The sequence below is a fragment of the Schistocerca piceifrons genome, chromosome 2 (assembly GCF_021461385.2).
Source record: "Schistocerca piceifrons isolate TAMUIC-IGC-003096 chromosome 2, iqSchPice1.1, whole genome shotgun sequence".
Lineage (NCBI taxonomy): Eukaryota > Metazoa > Arthropoda > Insecta > Orthoptera > Acrididae > Schistocerca > Schistocerca piceifrons.
In genome coordinates, this window is record NC_060139.1 from 780,535,496 (window position 1) to 780,552,307 (window position 16,812).

At 40.4% G+C, this 16,812-nt stretch overlaps 1 protein-coding gene across 1 annotated transcript in view; it reads left to right on the forward strand.

Annotated features, from left to right (window-relative positions):
• Positions 1-16,812, forward strand: part of LOC124777919 — a 242,139-nt gene that overhangs the window by 179,760 nt on the left and 45,567 nt on the right. Inside the window, exon 11 of the mRNA XM_047253471.1 lies at positions 15,729-15,902. Within this exon, the coding sequence (XP_047109427.1) occupies positions 15,729-15,902 (174 nt within the window). The remainder of the gene's footprint in view (positions 1-15,728; positions 15,903-16,812) is intronic.

The window sequence follows — 16,812 nt, forward strand, 5'->3', positions numbered from 1 at the left end:
TTGGGTAACGGAGCATTAGTTTAGGGAGTGAGAAGGACAGAAGAAATTGTGCTGACGGCAGTAGTATAGTTTTTGACATTATGATATTTGATCATGCATGTAAGTTATCACCACATGCAGGAAAGAAAAATGAAAGTTGTAAAATTCTGAAATGAGCTATGTGTGAGGAGGGGCAGGTGGATTTGGAGGTGAAATGTAGCAGTTAGTTGCTGGAAAGTGTCGTAACAGTGATCCGGTGGATGGGTGGTACATAGAACTGTGTGTAAGACAGTCATAATGACTACAACCAGTGTTGTAGCTTCTCCCAGAAGACAGTCGCAGTCCATTGGTCAGAATTGGCATAGTGTGTGCTTAACAGAGAGAGATGGAAAATATAGGAAAACATACAGACGTACAACACAGGAGAAACAAAGTATATGTGGATTATGGGACAGTAGGCTGACGTAGGATAGACAATACAACTTTCAGGATGGAAGGAAGACACTAGGCAGTATAATTTTGTAGGAAAGTTGCAGTAGAATGTAAATACTTTTGAATTATAGGAGGTCATTCATTGAAAAGCAGGTGTATACACTCACTGACGGACACTTTACATGTTGTTGTTGTTGTGGTCTTCAGTCCTGAGACTGGTTTGATGCAGCTCTCCATGCTACTCTATCCTGTGCAAGCTTTTTCATCTCCCAATACCTACTGCAACCTACATCCTTCTGAATCTGCTTAGTGTATTCATCTCTTGGTCTCCCCCTACGATTTTTACCCTCCACGCTGCCCTCCTATACTAAATTGGTGATCCCTTGATGCCTCAGAACATGTCCTACCAACCGATCCCTTCTTCTGGTCAAGTTGTGCCACAAACTTCTCTTCTCCCCAATCCTATTCAATACTTCCTCATTAGTTATGTGATCTACCCATCTAATCTTCAGCATTCTTCTGTAGCACCACATTTCGAAAGCTTCTATTCTCTTCTTGTCCAAACTATTTATCGTCCATGTTTCACTTCCATACATGGCTACACTCCATACGAATACTTTCAGAAATGACTTCCTGACACTTAAATCAATACTGGATGTTAACAAATTTCTCTTCTTCAGAAACGCTTTCCTTGCCATTGCCAGCCTAACACTTTACATGAAGAAAGAAAACTTGCAAGTTTCCATAGTTGTCCATTTTTCTAGCTAGAGCACAAATACACAGAGAAAACACAATCAATCACCACGTGAAGGGCATGTGCACATGACCCTCCACACATGCGCGCGCGTGCACACACACACACACACACACACACACACACACACACACACACACACACAATTTGCTGAGACTGAATGATGGTTGAATTATTCGAACATTACATGCAGATGGAACTTCTATATTTTACATCTAAGGCCCTACATGGTGCTGGCTGGACACAGAAGGCTGGAGTAGTTTGTGGTGGCAGTCAGTCATGTCAGGTGGGCTGGGTAGAGGGGCGGGAGGCAGGGAGAGGGGTTGTAGAGGGGTGAGAGGCAGAGAGAGGGGTTGTGGTGATTGGCTAGCAGCTCAGTGGGAGGAAGCCAGTTTGCCGGCCTGGATTGAAGGAGGGAGGTGTGGCAGCAGAAGCACAGACTAGATGAAACATGATGCATTGGTGTCAGAGCCAGTGAGGAGCGGCACACACTGAAGTTGACATCAGGCCATGAATTTGAGAGGGGCTGTGACAGTACGGAAGAAGGGGAAACTGTTGGGTAGAGGGTGTGGGAGCAGTGAGTTTTTTGAGATTGAGGCTAGAATGATTATGGGAACGAAGCATGTGTTGCAAGGATAATTCCCACTTGTGTAGCTCAGAGGTGGTGGAAGGAAGGAATCCTAGTACACCCCTGCTACACCCACACTCCCAATCCCCTGCCACAGGGATTGTAACCCTGTAGAATTCCAACGAGCAAGACCTGCCCAATCCACACATCCAGCACTTCCAACTCCAGTCGTGTCACAGGTTTCTCCTGCCCCATCAATGACCAGGCGACCTGTGAAAGCAGCCATGTCATATTACTAATACCGTTGCAAATATTGCACAGTTTTTTACTAGGGTGTGCTGAAAACGTAATGCCTCTCAATTTTTTATATGGAAACCCTTATAGCTTTTTATGTAAAACAAACTAAGTTAAAATTCAACATCTTTATTCTTTGTGTCTACATATTTATTTCTCAACATAGTCGTCATAACGACAAACACATTTCTTCCAGTAAAAATCCAATTTATTGATATCATCACTGTAGAAATTTTGAGTCTGTTGATGGGGCCACAAACTCACCCCTGCTTGCTCCATGTCATCACTATCAAAGTGAAATCCACAGAGATGTCATTCAAGTTTTAGAAACAGATGAAAACTGGATGGGGCTAAGTTGGGACTGAATGGAGGATAGTGGATGACACTGAACCAAAAACGTCAGGTTGTTGCAGATTTCACAGTGCTCATTTGTGCTCTGACAGTGTCAATTGAAGGGGAGAGTGCTCCATGAGTGGACTAACTCTGTGAATTTGAAACTTTATTACAGACACTATTTCTAATACTGATAGTTATGTTACACATCACCACGTTACACGTTACAGTTCAGAGCCCTCCAGTGGCAGAGGGCTGCAAATGTGTGGAGATGAAGAATAAAGATCTAGACTTTCAGTAACGTCTAATTTATTTAAAAAGCCTTAAGAAATATTGCTTTTCAGCATACCCTCTTCTGCAGGCATGACTACCAACCATCCGCCCCACAGGATGAATAGCCACTGCCAAACTATTGCCAAGAACAAAGCTGATCACCTAGTGGCACAACACACAGCAGAGCATAGTGTGCTCAATTTCAGTTGCTACTTCACAGCCCAGGCCAACTGGATACTTCCTTGCCGGCCACGGTGGTCTCGCGGTTCTAGGCACTCAGTCCGGAACCGTGCGACTGCTATGGTCACAGGTTCGAATCCTGCCTTGGGCATGGATGTGTGTGATGTCCTTAGGTTAGTTAGGTTTAAGTAGTTCTAAGTTCTAGGGGACTGATGACCACAGATGTTAAGTCCCATAGTGCTCAGAGCCATTTGATACTTCCTTCCTCCAACAGTTTCTCTAAATCACGCAGATGGAAGTTATCCTTGCAACACGTTCTTTGCTTCTTTAATTATCCTGGCGTCAGTTGCCAGTAACCTACTGTCCCCCACACCCGCTACCCAACAGTTTCCCATTCCTCTCTGCTGTCACCTCCTCCCAAATTCATGTCCCAATGGCACCTTGAGTGTGTGAAGCTCTCCACCATCTCCAACAACTGTGCATCACATGTCTAACCTGTGTTCCTGCAACCTCTTGCTCCCCTCATTCCTAGACAGCAAACCATTTAGCTGTTGGTGAGGGGCTAGCCCATTATCCCCAATACCTCTTCCTGCCTTCTGCCTCTCTCTCCCCTTCTTCTTGACCTCACCTGGCACAACTCTCACCATAACCTCACCTGTCGATGACTGAAGGCTTCCGCCCTTCAGTGAGTGATCTTTAATGCTAGAGTATTTACATTCTATCAGAACTATCGTACAAAACGAAATTATAAAGAACATTCTAAATTCTTAGGTGTTTAATAAGAATAACTGATAAGAACCTGAACTAGAAGTCACGTACAGCATGTACCAAACACCACAGGCAAAATTTCGTAGGTAGGTTGGGGGTACGTTCTTGAGTATTTTGGTTTATAAGGGTCCTACAGTCTCCAATGGCTCTTTACAGACCAATAATGTAATTATGATTTATTTGGCTTTGTGTACCAAAATTATTTCTTTGAAAATACCATACCAACATTTAAAATACCTGTAGAATGCAATCATCAAAATGTAATAACATGAAAGGATCTGGTTAACCATTGGTGCCTATGTATTGATGCAAAACTACTGTGATATGGTTGCGTTGCTTCGGGAAGAGATGGGCCTAGCGTCGACATGCCTCTTTCCATTTGCCTTTAGTGGAACCATAGGCGTGATGGATATCAGCTGATTCTTCATCAGTAAAAAGATATTCCCAGGTTCTGAAGGATGCACACTAAATATGACATGAGCAAGAAAGATCAGTCTCTTTGAAATGTGGCTTCACCATGGACAGCAAGAGTACTCATGCCTTAGTATTGTGAAGAACACGCAAACAGTGAGAAATGTTAACAAAATTTAAAAGAAGGAAAACTGCATACGTAATACATATATTACAGAACATCAAATTCAATAATAGAAGAGAAAAGGGCAAAAAAGAATGTCTTGGTTAGATAACATAAAAGTTGACTGGATTACCAAGTGCAGAACAACTATTACATATTGCGATTCATAGAATAAAGATGCATTATGTGGTCGCTGACATCCATTAATGGATATGGAGGAGGAGAAAACCTATCCATACTGCTGTGTATCACTGTTAATGTAAAACTAATGCTGCCAGTGAATCAAACCCTGGACAGGACCAAACAGTACTTAATACAAGTTCAAGGACAAACAGTAAAGTAGGCCTTACTGTTTTCAACAGAAAGTGCCGTTGCATACTGTCAACATTTGCACTGTTCTTCACATAATTTCAATGCAACACTAATACAAGGGGTAAGAAAGGAAAAGAAATTGAATTACTGTGTAAGAGCCACCAGAGACCACTGGTCCTGTATACCAAAGTGAGCTCTATGCAGCATTATTATGAAGGACAAGAGTAATGACCATGCATAAAATTATTGTATTATATTCATACATACATATTATAAAAAATTATGTGTATATGTTCCACATCTCCTCCTAAACCACTGGATCAATTTCAACCAAACTTGTATTTGTTACTGTCAGGCAACAGTCGCTTTAGTCGTAAGAACCACCTACCTGTCATAGTTCACGAGATAAGACATTATAAACAGTGAATTGGGCATTATGCATTATGTTTAAATTGGGTACTTCTTTGCAACACGTTTTGCAGACAATGTCCACATACGCCACTGTATGTACCTGCACAAATATATCTTTGTACAATGTACAGTTCAAAACAGGTGACATAAACACTGAGATGTTTGAAAAAACACCACATCATCCATGAAGTTTTGATACATTTATTTTTTACTAATGATACACTCCTATGATTGAGTTAGCTTAAGAAAAGTCTTCAACTCCAGGCAGCACTTTTGACAGCTTACAACTGGGAAGTGCAAATGGATATAGGTGAAAACAGTAGAATTATGAAGAGGCGTGCCATAAGAGGTGTTCATCAAGTCATGTTGTTGACACATGAAGCAGCATACAAAAACTGTTTCACAATGTCATAGGTGTTTTCACTAATACATTGAAATGATTTTCTGCTACAAACACAGTTCATTTCTTGTTTTCATTCCTAATAGAAAATTGGCAAAATGAATGCCTGGACAGTGCTGAGTTTGTCAGTAGGCACTCACAACCAAGTGGTTCTAAAACTATTGCTCAGTCGATTACAGTGAGATAGATTATTGTGCTTGGTGGAACACTGCCATATGTTACTCACCAATCCATTATTGTACAGTTTAGTAATATGCAGATATTTAAATAATTAGAACACTGGAATAGCACTTGTCCATTTTTTGTATGTCAGTTAGCCTAGAATGTAAGCATGTTGTTGTCGTCATCGTTGTCGTCGTCGTCGTCGTCATTGTCTTCAGTCCAGAGACTGGTTTGATACAGCTCTCAGTACTACTCTATCCTGTGGAAGCTTCTTCATCTCCGAGTAACTACTGCAACCTACATCCTCCTGAATCTGCTTAGTGTATTCATCTCTTGGCCTACCTCTACGTTTTTTACCATCCACAATTCCCTCCAATACTAAATTAGTGATCACTTGGTGCCCCAGAACATGTAATACCAACCGGTCCCTTCTTTTAGTCAGGTTGTGCCACAATTCCCTCTTCTCTCCAATTCTATTCAGTATCTCCTCATTAGTTATGTGAACTTCATCTAATATTCAGCATTCTTCTGTAGCATCACCTTTCGAAACCTTCTATTCTTTTCTTGTCTATACTATTTATCGTCCATGTTTCACTTTCATACATGGCTACACTCCATACAAATACTTTCAGAGAAGACTTCCTGACACTTAAATCCACACTCAGTGTTAACAAATTTCTCTTCTTCAGAAACACTTTCCTCATTGTAGTCAGTCTACATTTTATATCCTCTCTACTTTGACCATCAGTTATTTTGCTCCCCAAATAGCAAAACTCCTTTACTACTTCAAATGTCTCATTTCATAATCTAACTCCCTCAGAGGCACCTGACTTCATTCGACTACATTCCATTATCTTCGTTTTGCTTTTATTGATGTTCATCTTATATCCTCCTTTCAAGACACTGTCCATTCCGTTCAGCTGCTCTTCCAGGTCATTTGCTGTCTCTGACAGAATTACAATGTCATTGGCGAACCTCAAAGTTTTTATTGCTTCTCCTTGGACTTTAAATCCTACTCCAAATTTTTCTTTTGTTTCCTTTACTGCTTGCTCAATACACAGATTGAACAACATCTGCGATAGGCTACAACACTGTCTCACTGCCTTCCCAACCACTGCTTCCCTTTCATGCCCCTCGACTTTTATAACTGCCATCTGGTTTCTGTACAAACTGTAAATAGCCTTTCACTGCATATGTTTCACCCCTGCCGCCTTCAGAATTTTAAAGAGAGCATTACAGTCAACATTGTCAGAAGCTTTCTCTAAATCTACAAATGTTGGAAATTTAGGTTTGCCTTTTCTTAATCTATTTTCTAAGATAAGTCGTAGGGTCAGTATTGCCTCATGTGTTCCAGCATTTCTACGGAATCCAAACTGATCTTCTCCAAGTTCGGCTTCTACCAGTTTTTCCATTCGTCTGTAAAGAATGTGTGTTAAAATTTTGCAGCCATGACTTATTATATTAAACTGATAGTTAATCTGGTGTATGCTGGCGAGATGGGGGGGGGGGGGGGGGGAAGTGCTTTCTGCCGGCAGTACTGTCCTTTGACAGAGTCGGTAATTTTCACACCTGTCGACACCTGCTATCTTTGAGATTAGAATTATTATAGTCTTCTTGAAGTTTGAGGATATTTCACCTGTCTCCTACATCTTGCTCGCCAGATGGTAGAGTTTTGTCATGGCTGACTCTCCCAAGGCTATCAGTAGCTCCAATGGACCGTTGTCTATTCCCGGGGCCTTGTTTCGACTTATAGATCCTCTTTATACTCCTTCCATCTGTCTGCTTTCCCGTCTTTGCTTAGGACTTGTTTTCCATCTGAACTTTTGATATTCATATGAGTGGTTCTCTTTGCTCCAAAGGTCTCTCTAAATTTTCTGTAGGCAGTATCTTAACCCTAGTGATATATGCCTCTACCTCCTTACATTTGTCCTCTAGCATGCGTGCTAGCATTTATTTTGCACTTCCTGTTGATCTCATTTTTGAGACGTTTGTATTCCTTTTCGCCTGCTTCATTTACTGCATTTTTATATTTTCTCCTTTCATTTATTAAATTCAATGTTTATTCCGTTAACCCAAGAATTTCTACTAGCCCTCGTCTTTTTACCTACTTGATCCTCTGCAGCCTTCACTATTTCATTTCTCAGAGCTACCCATTCTTCTTGTACTGTATTCCTTTCCTTTATTCTTGTGAATCGTTCCATAATACTGCCTTTGGAAACCTCAACAGCCTCTGGTTCTTTCAGTTTATCCAGGTGCCATCTCTCTAATTTCCTATCTTTTTGCAGTTTCTTCAGTTTTAATCTACAGTTCGTAACCAATAAATTGTGGTCAGAGTCCACATCTGCCACTGGAAATGTCTTACAATTTAAAACCTGGTTCCTAAATCTCTGTCTTACCATTATATAATATGTCTGAAATCTTCCAGTGTCTCCAGGCCTCTTCCCCATATATAACCTTCTTTCATGATTCTTAAACCAAGTTTTAGCTGTGATAATGTTGTGTGCTGCACAACATTCTACCAGACAGCTTCCTCTCTCATTCCATACCCCTGTCCATATTCACCTACTACTTTTCCTTCTCTTCCTTTCCCTGCTATTGAATTCCAGTCCCCCATGACTATTAAATTTTTGTCTCCCTTAACTATCTGAATAATTTCTTTTATCGCATTATACATTTCTTCGAACTCTTCATCATCTGCGGAGCTAGTTGGCATATAAACTTGTACTACTGTGGTAGGCATGGGCTTTCGTGTCTGTCTTGGCTACAATAATGCGTTCACTATGCTGTTTATAGTACCTTATCCGCACTCCTAGTTCTTTATTCGTTATTAAACCTACTCCTGCTTTACCCCTATTTGATTTTCTATTTATAGCCCTGTATTCACCTGACCAGAAGTCTTGTTCTTCATGCCACCGAACTTCACTAATTCCCACAATATCTGACTTTAATGTATGCATTTCTCTCTTAAATTTTCTAACGTACCTACCCGATTAAGGGATCTGACATTCCACACTTCGATTCGTAGAACGCCAGTCTTGTTTCTCTTGATAACTACATCCTCCTGAGTGGAGTCCCCGTCCGGAGATCTGAATGAGGGACTATTTTACTTCTGGAATAATTTACCCAAGAGGACGGCATCATCACTTAGGTGCGGCTATCTGTATCGCTGAGGCGCGCAAGCCTCCCCACCAACGGCAAGGTCCATGGTTCATGGGGGGAATGTAAGCATACAACTTACAACTGTAGCCTTAGAAATTTTGTATGATTTTCATCCAGCCTTAATTACATTAGCAGTAATGATATTGCAAATCTTCACTGAGTGGTCTGCTCTGGAGCTAGCCACATTTGCTTCATAGGTGATCTGGCAAGTCAGACAGTATGCCTAGGTTCATCCACAAAGTCATTGAAATATGCAACATTGTAAATTGGCAGAGGAAATATAGTGATACCGGTAGATCATCTTTACCACAATTCTCCCCATCCCTCCCTTTTTCTCACTGTTATGGAAGGTGTGTACTTAAATTGAGTCCTTAATTTGTCCTTGTTGAATAACAGTGAGTTCGGAAAGACTCCTTAAACTACACCCTGCACTGCCATGGACTCATCTAAATGTTTAATAATAAAAAAAAATTTAAAAAAAAACACTGCCAGAGTAGTTTCTGCAACTGTCTTATCATTCCAACTCATTACCATCTTGCTACGCATAGAGATACAGATTGTTTGGATTGGTAATTAAGTTCTGACCTCACTTTAGTTGTATAGCTGTGTGGTTCATTTGACAGTTCTCTTAAATGGTCTTGCAGTTCCTCCCATAACCACTGGATTTAAGAAATGAGTCTTTAAGGACAATTGTTAACTCACTGGAGATCATTATGTTGATTTTCGTAAACCAGTTATGAAGTTTCCCATGCCACCTTCTAAAGGTCTACCATTGTATGTGAGTGAATGGTACACATAATAAAAGTGGGATTGAGACTTCTTGTAACCAACAGTAGAAAATATTCCCTAAAAGACACAATGTCATGGAATATGGGCAACGGCATGAAGTAGGGGATTGCCTGTAGGAGTGAGGTACCGTTGGGGACTGTGTATGCCCCGGGACCGCTACAGTAGATGTGAAGGTCCTACAGGAACCCTGAAATTGACTGCTAAGGGGGCTCTGGTGTAGCTACGATAGGCCCAGCAAGCCAGGAGTGGATTATGATGTCTGCTTTCAAAAATAGAATGGGCCTCGGAAAGGACAGATTTAATCGACGACAAACTGTCTATAAACAAGGACTAAGATGTGGAACATTAAATATACAAACATTGACTGGAAAGGTTGAGGATACGGTAGACATGATGGAAAGAAGGAAGTTAGACCTATTGGGTTTAGCTGAAAGGAGAAGTAAGGAGAGAACTTAGTAAAGGCTACCGACCTTACTGGAGTGGAAATGAGGGGGGAAGGAGAAATGGGAGTCGGAAGAGTAGTAAGAGATGGATTATAAGAGGAAGTGAAGAGAATAAGTGATATGGTAATGAAGACCAAAATATCACTCAGAGAAGCAAGAGTTTGAAGAGGAAATGCAGAAGCAGATGGGAAGGAAGAATATGATAGATAGTAATGGGAGATTTAAACACACACGCTGGAAGAGAAAGACAAGGCTGCAAAAGTGTGCTTGGACCAGAGGGTTGGGGCTGCCGAAATGAGGGAGGTGAAAGACTATTGGAGTTCTATCAAAGGAATGGCTTGCTGGTTGCGAACTCTTGGTTCAGGAAAAGAGAGAACCACAAGATTACCTGGTACAGTCAAGACTTAAAAAGAGAAAGTCGTTAGTTGACTATTTCCTGTACAACAGTGATACGAAAAGGAACATAATTGACATTAAGGTAATACGATCAGAGGCCTTGGATAGCAACTACCGTTTGCTGGTAATGAACCTGAAAGGGACTAAGGATAATCAAGGGACAAGAAACCAGGAAAGGTGTATAAGGGAATGGAAGTTGAAGGAGGAAGAAAGCAGGCTACAGTATCTGCAAGTAGTAAAGGAAAGCATTCCAAAGGATGAACCAAAAATGGTAGTAGAGGAATGGGTTAGATTCAAGGGAACATTAGCAAGTGCGGCAGAAGCAATATGTGGAAGGACAAGCAACAAAAAGAGGGAGAAAGAAACACCCTGGTGGAATGATGAAACAAAGGATATAGTACAGAAGAAGAATAGAGCCTTTAGGGTGTGGTCCCAGAAGAAAACAGTAGAGGCAAGAGAAGAGTACCAGGCAAGCAAGTAAGAAGCAAAAAGAGTGGTGTTGGTGGAAAGAAGAAAGTGGATAGAACAGTGGACCAGAATGACGGAGGAGGATAGTGAAGGTTCAAAAAAGGTGTTATATGGAGTGATTAAAAGTAAGAGGAAGAACAGTACAACAGATTATGCTTGAATGGTAAAACAAAAGTGGACAAGATGTAGAGAATAAGGAGGAACTTGAGAATATGTGGAAGGAGTGTTTTGACGAACTCCTAAACCCAAATGGAGACCTGTGGGAGTAGGAACAACAAATAGAAAAGGACCTTACATGGGGAGAAGTGGAAGAGGCATTGGGCAAGCTGAAGGGAAGGAAATCACCAGGTCTGGATGAGCTAAGCATAAAGATGCTGAGAGCAGCAGGAGATGTGGGGATACAGTGGCTACATCGAGTAATGAAAATTTTGTGGAGACAGAAGACTGGAAGAAGGGAATAATTATCCCGATCTTTAAGAAGGGAAATAGAAAAGAGTGCAAGAACTAACGGGGGATAACATTGATGAGTCATTGTGCAAAGATTTTTGAGAAAATTTTGGAAGCACAAATTAGGGCAAAATTAGAAGGAAGAATGAGAGAAGAGCAACATGGCTTCAGAACAGGAAGGTCCACAGTGGATCTAATTTTTGCTGTAAGACAACTGTAGGAACAGTACTACGAATATGGAATAGATCTACTAATGACCTTCCCAGACATTGAAAAAGCAAAGTGTGGAAAGCCCTGGAGATCAGAGGAGTAGCAAAACAGATTATTTGGAGGATAAGGGAAATGTACCATGCAAGTGTGAGCTGTGTGAAAGTGGGAGGAGAGAGATCAGCTTGGATTGAACAGAACAATGGCTTGAGGCAGGGAAGTATACTTTCACCATTACTCGTCATTGTAGTGATTGATGATATAATGATTATAGTGGCACAAGTAACTGGTGAAAGGAATATGAAAGCTATGGTGTTTGCAGATGATCTGATGATTTGGGGGATTAAGGAGGACGAAGTACAAGAGCAGTTGGACGTATGGGAATGAACAGTACAAGAATATGGAATGAAATTTAGTATAAGTAAGGGTGAGATGATTATCACAACAAGAAAGAAGGAGAGAGGAACAACGGGAATAGCAATTGGTGGGGAACAATTGAAGAGAGTGGAGAGTTGCAAGTACCTAGGAAGCCTGATACAGGAAGATAGAAAAAACGACAGAGAAATAAACAAGTGGGGAAGAAAAGCAGAAGCATTTTGGAAGAGGTCAGAAGCCTGTTATGGAGCAAGGATGTACCCCAAATCAGTAAAAAGGTTATATACCAGTCATATTATGTCCCAATCCTGACATTTGCATCAGAAACCTGGGTTATGAAAGGAAGAGAGAAAAGCAAAGTACAAGCTAGTGAGATGAAATTCTTGAGAAACAGTATTGGAGTGACAAAGTTAGACAGAAATGATAAGATCAGAGAGTTAATGAAGGTGGAACTGTTGCAGGAGATAGAGAAATCAATGCTGAGATGGTATGGACACATTAAGAGTACGGAGGAGAAGAGGGTACCCAGGAGGACACACGAGATGAAACTGGAAGGAAAGAGACCAAGAAGAAGACCGAGAGACAGATGGCTGAAAGGAGTAGAAGAGTGCATCCAGAAGAAAGGAGAAGACTGGACCAAGGTGAAGACAGAGAGATGGTGGCAAGACAGAAGATGATGGAGAGGCTTATGTTCCATACAGACCCGGCCAGAGGCTGGAAACTGTCAAGGATGATGATGATGATGATGATAGTTGACAGGCAGACATCTTCAAGTAATGTGTCCATATCGTTCAATGATATTGCAAATGCTGTTGTCTAGAGGCGGTATATTGTAGCATATGCAGTGATTAAGCAAAAAATTCATGTTCAAAGCATTTATTTGTCCAATTATGGGGTGTGATCAGTAAATAAAGAGAATTTCGTAGTTTTGTATTGTATTAGGCCAATTCATGCAATTTTTTTCTGTTATGTTGGAAAACTTGAGAAATCTCTGTACCAGTATCAGTCTTGCTGCTGAGTCTGCTATGAGCGAAACAAGGGTTTATGAGGAGTATAAGCAGTTTGAAGAAGACCTTGAAGAGGTAGACCCCCCCTGGATGCATCTGCTTCTTATCAACTAATGAAATCATGGAAAAATTGAAAAAAAGTATTATGAATGATTATCATATCACAGTTGTAGAAGGAGCTGTCAGTGTTGGTGAATCAGTTTCCTCAACTCATGAAAATGTTTCAGGTTCGAAACATATGATAGCAAAATTAATTGTGAAGCAGTTGATTTTCAAACAAAAACTGCAGTGAATGCAAGTTACTCAGGGGTTGCTAATTGAAGTCAACAACTATACAGAACTACAGACACATGTCATAACAGATGATCAATCATGGGTTTATGGATATTATGTTGAAATTAAGACTCAATTGGTCCAGTGAAAGCATTCTGAATCAGCAGTAAGATTAAAATAAACTCAAATATGAAGGACATTCTCACTTTGTTCTTCAATTTTGACATCCTACTACACCTATTATAGCATAGACTATTTTGAAGGGATGGACATCAATTTAGAAAAAAAAAAGTAAATTCATAAAAAAAGATACCTGTAATGTTTTGAACAAATCATCCATTTTACATTTCTATACATGTATAACATTGTATCCTCTTAGATTCTTTTAGCTAGCATCCCTTTGCTCTTAACATGAGCATAGTTGAGAGTAGGTTGCAAAAAAATTTTCATCTGTTTCTTATCGTTATTGGGTGATACAGCCTAAAGCAGCGGTTATCACACTGTTTTTATTAAGAGCCAATACTGACATTTTGAGGCTTGAGACAGCACCTTAAGTCTCATACGAACCATTATATTAATTGGTAAAACTCATAAATTAGTATGTTAAAAGTCCCCCAATAGACTAGCTATATTAAGGATCGTTAAAGTTGGTCACTGGTCCACAAGGAGTTATCGGGAAAAGTTGGCATATTTCAGAATACTTCGTACTAACTGTTCTCTGTTTCACATTTCTACCATTGTCAGTGAACCCATACAGTGTTATAATATGACATTCAATGGCTGAGGAAGTGTTGTCGTGTATGTATGTGAGTGGGTGTTAATAGCAGTAATTGTATTGATGTTTAAATGTATAGTGCAATATGAGACATGATCATAAATGTTTTGAATGTTATTTTTCTTCTACTTACTGTGTTGTATTACAACAGCATAAATTTAATATTTCTTGCTACAAAAATGTACCATATTTGAAGACGGCCATCTTTATAATGTGCATTCACAAATCCATGTTATTTCCCAAATGAAATTTTCACTCTGCAGCGGAGTGTGCGCTGATATGAAATGTCCTGGCAAATTAAAACTAAACTGTTTGTCGGACTGAGACTCATTAGACTTGGGACCTTAGCCTTTCACGGAGAAGTGCTCTACCGATGAGCTGCCGAAGTGCAGTGCTCTACTGATGAGCTACCCAAGTGCAACTCACGACCCATCCTCACAACTCTACTTCCGCCCAAATCATGAGTCATGCTTTGCCCGCAAAATGCAAAGGTCCCTAGTTTGAATCTCTGTCTGGCATGCAGTTTTACTCTGCTAGAAAGTTTCATGTTACATTTGAAATTTATACCGCAGCTACTGATTGGTACGAGTTGTGCATTCCTGGAAGTTGTCAGTACTGGAAGACAAACAAACAAACATTTCCCCCTCTCATCCTCTAATCCCACAGTGGGTGAACTACTTGCCCCACTCCCCCTGAGCTAATCTCACAGACTATTTCATCAACGTTACTTAAAATTAAGCACATGAAACCCTTTAATTCGTGCATCGTGAGTAGACATAAAATTCTTATGAAAAGTAAAAAATGGTACAGCAGGTTGTTTTACTACCTGTGGGCCATGAGAGTAATCAGTTCCTGGCTGTTGTGCAGAAGAGTATCAGAGACCATGATCATAAAAACTTGAAGCTTTCTGAATTTCTCATGGAGATTGCTCACTGTGTCATTCTGGTCAAACTTCAACAACACAAGGGAGGCCAAGTAATGAACTGGAACATCACATACAGGCCAAGAAGACAAAAAGGGATCTGTATAACATGTTCCTCCACTGGATATAAGGCTGGATCAAGTAGATCATCTATCATCATACATGTGAGTGGGACAGAGTGCAAAATGCCAGGGCGTAAGGATTTTCGTGGGTGGAGTGTAATAAATGTGCAGTTGCATTATGCTTACAGGAACACAAGAACTACTTTCATATAAATTGATTGTCAGTTGTCTAGTTAAAAACCTGTTGGAACTGGATATCCTATTGTACAAATAAAAAAGGTGTATAGTAATTTTCAATAAACATTCAGTATTTACAGTATTAATTTCCTATTTATTTGCTTTAATAATCCTTCCTTGCCACACACAAGTAGTTAATCACATACAACAAATACATTATGAGTGACTTTGTAACAAACAGAAGCAGGACAGTAGTCACATTTACTGTACCTAGTAAGTCATGAATGCATTGTGTAGCTGATCACCTACAAAGGGTTAATAGTGCTTACTAATTTTAAGGAAAAAATTTTCAGTTTTTTTCTCGGTGTATAGGCACTTTAATTTAAACATGGCAATATTTATAGCTTAAACAAAAAAAAAAAAAGGACGTGGCTTGATGCATATTATTGTAAAATTTGGCTGAGAACCACGGGCCATACAAACACATGATTCAGGCCATAACTGGTCCGTTGGTGACAGTGTGACAACCCCTGTTGTAAAGGAAATATACAACTGTTTGCATAGATGTAGAGATGTCCCACTATTATTTTGATAGCCATTGCAGCTGTTTTTGCACGTCCATTCATTGGCCGGATTGCGTTGTTATGTTATTCTCTATGGCATCAGTGTGATGTAATTTAATAATTTTATATAAGATACAGGAGATACAACTATTGTGAAGTTTCTTGTTGTGAAGAAACAGTGCTGACTAATCGTTTATTATTGTAGATTGTTATTTTGGATTTCAGGTATCACATCATCACACAAATTCAGAAGTTGTTGTACCAGTCAAGGATATCTTGGTGTCCACTGCAGACACTGAACTTCAAAAGGAACAAAATCAGCACCCTGTTTCTGAAAAGGCTGAAAATAAGGTGGAGAGAACTGTGTCGACTAGACCAATCAGGAAACGTAATATCCATGTAAGTTTGTCTTAGTTATTCCTAATGATAAACTAGAAGCAGCATTATTTTTGTGGAAGAGCTCAATTTGTTTGCGACTACATTTTATATTATTTAAGTTTTGCTATATTTTGCAGTTTTATCATCACCTAATGTGTATTTTAGGATCCATTTTCAGTTGAGTACGAACAACCTGTACCAGTTTTTTAAATACACTACAAATATAAGTCATACAGTTTCAGTTTTAGAGCTATGTTTGTCTGCCAGCATTAAAGATGTGTAGAATCAAATTTCATATTCTTGATTGGCATATTCTACAGTCCTCTTATTGTCTTTCTCACACTCTTGGCTGCAAGTAGCCAATTTTATTTTAGGAATTTCCTATTGATTTCTTATTTGCTGAAATCATGCTCTTTCCTAAATGCAAGTTCCATCTTTGTTACTAACTTAACGAGTTTAACATTATACACTCCTGGAAATGGAAAAAAGAACACATTCACACCGGTGTGTCAGACACACCATACTTGCTCCGGACACTGCGAGAGGGCTGTACAAGCAATGATCACACGCACGGCACAGCGGACACACCAGGAACCGCGGTGTTGGCCGTCGAATGGCGCTAGCTGCGCAGCATTTGTGCACCGCCGCCGTCAGTGTCAGCCAGTTTACCGTGGCATACGGAGCTCCATCGCAGTCTTTAACACTGGTAGCATGCCGCTACAACGTGGACGTGAACCGTATGTGCAGTTGACGGACTTTGAGCGAGGGCGTATAGTGGGCATGCGGGAGGCCGGGTGGACGTACCACCGAATTGCTCAACACGTGGGGCGTGAGGTCTCCACAGTACATCGATGTTGTCGCCAGTGGTCGGCGGAAGGTGCACGTGCCCGTCGACCTGGGACCGGACCGCAGCGACGCACGGATGCACGCC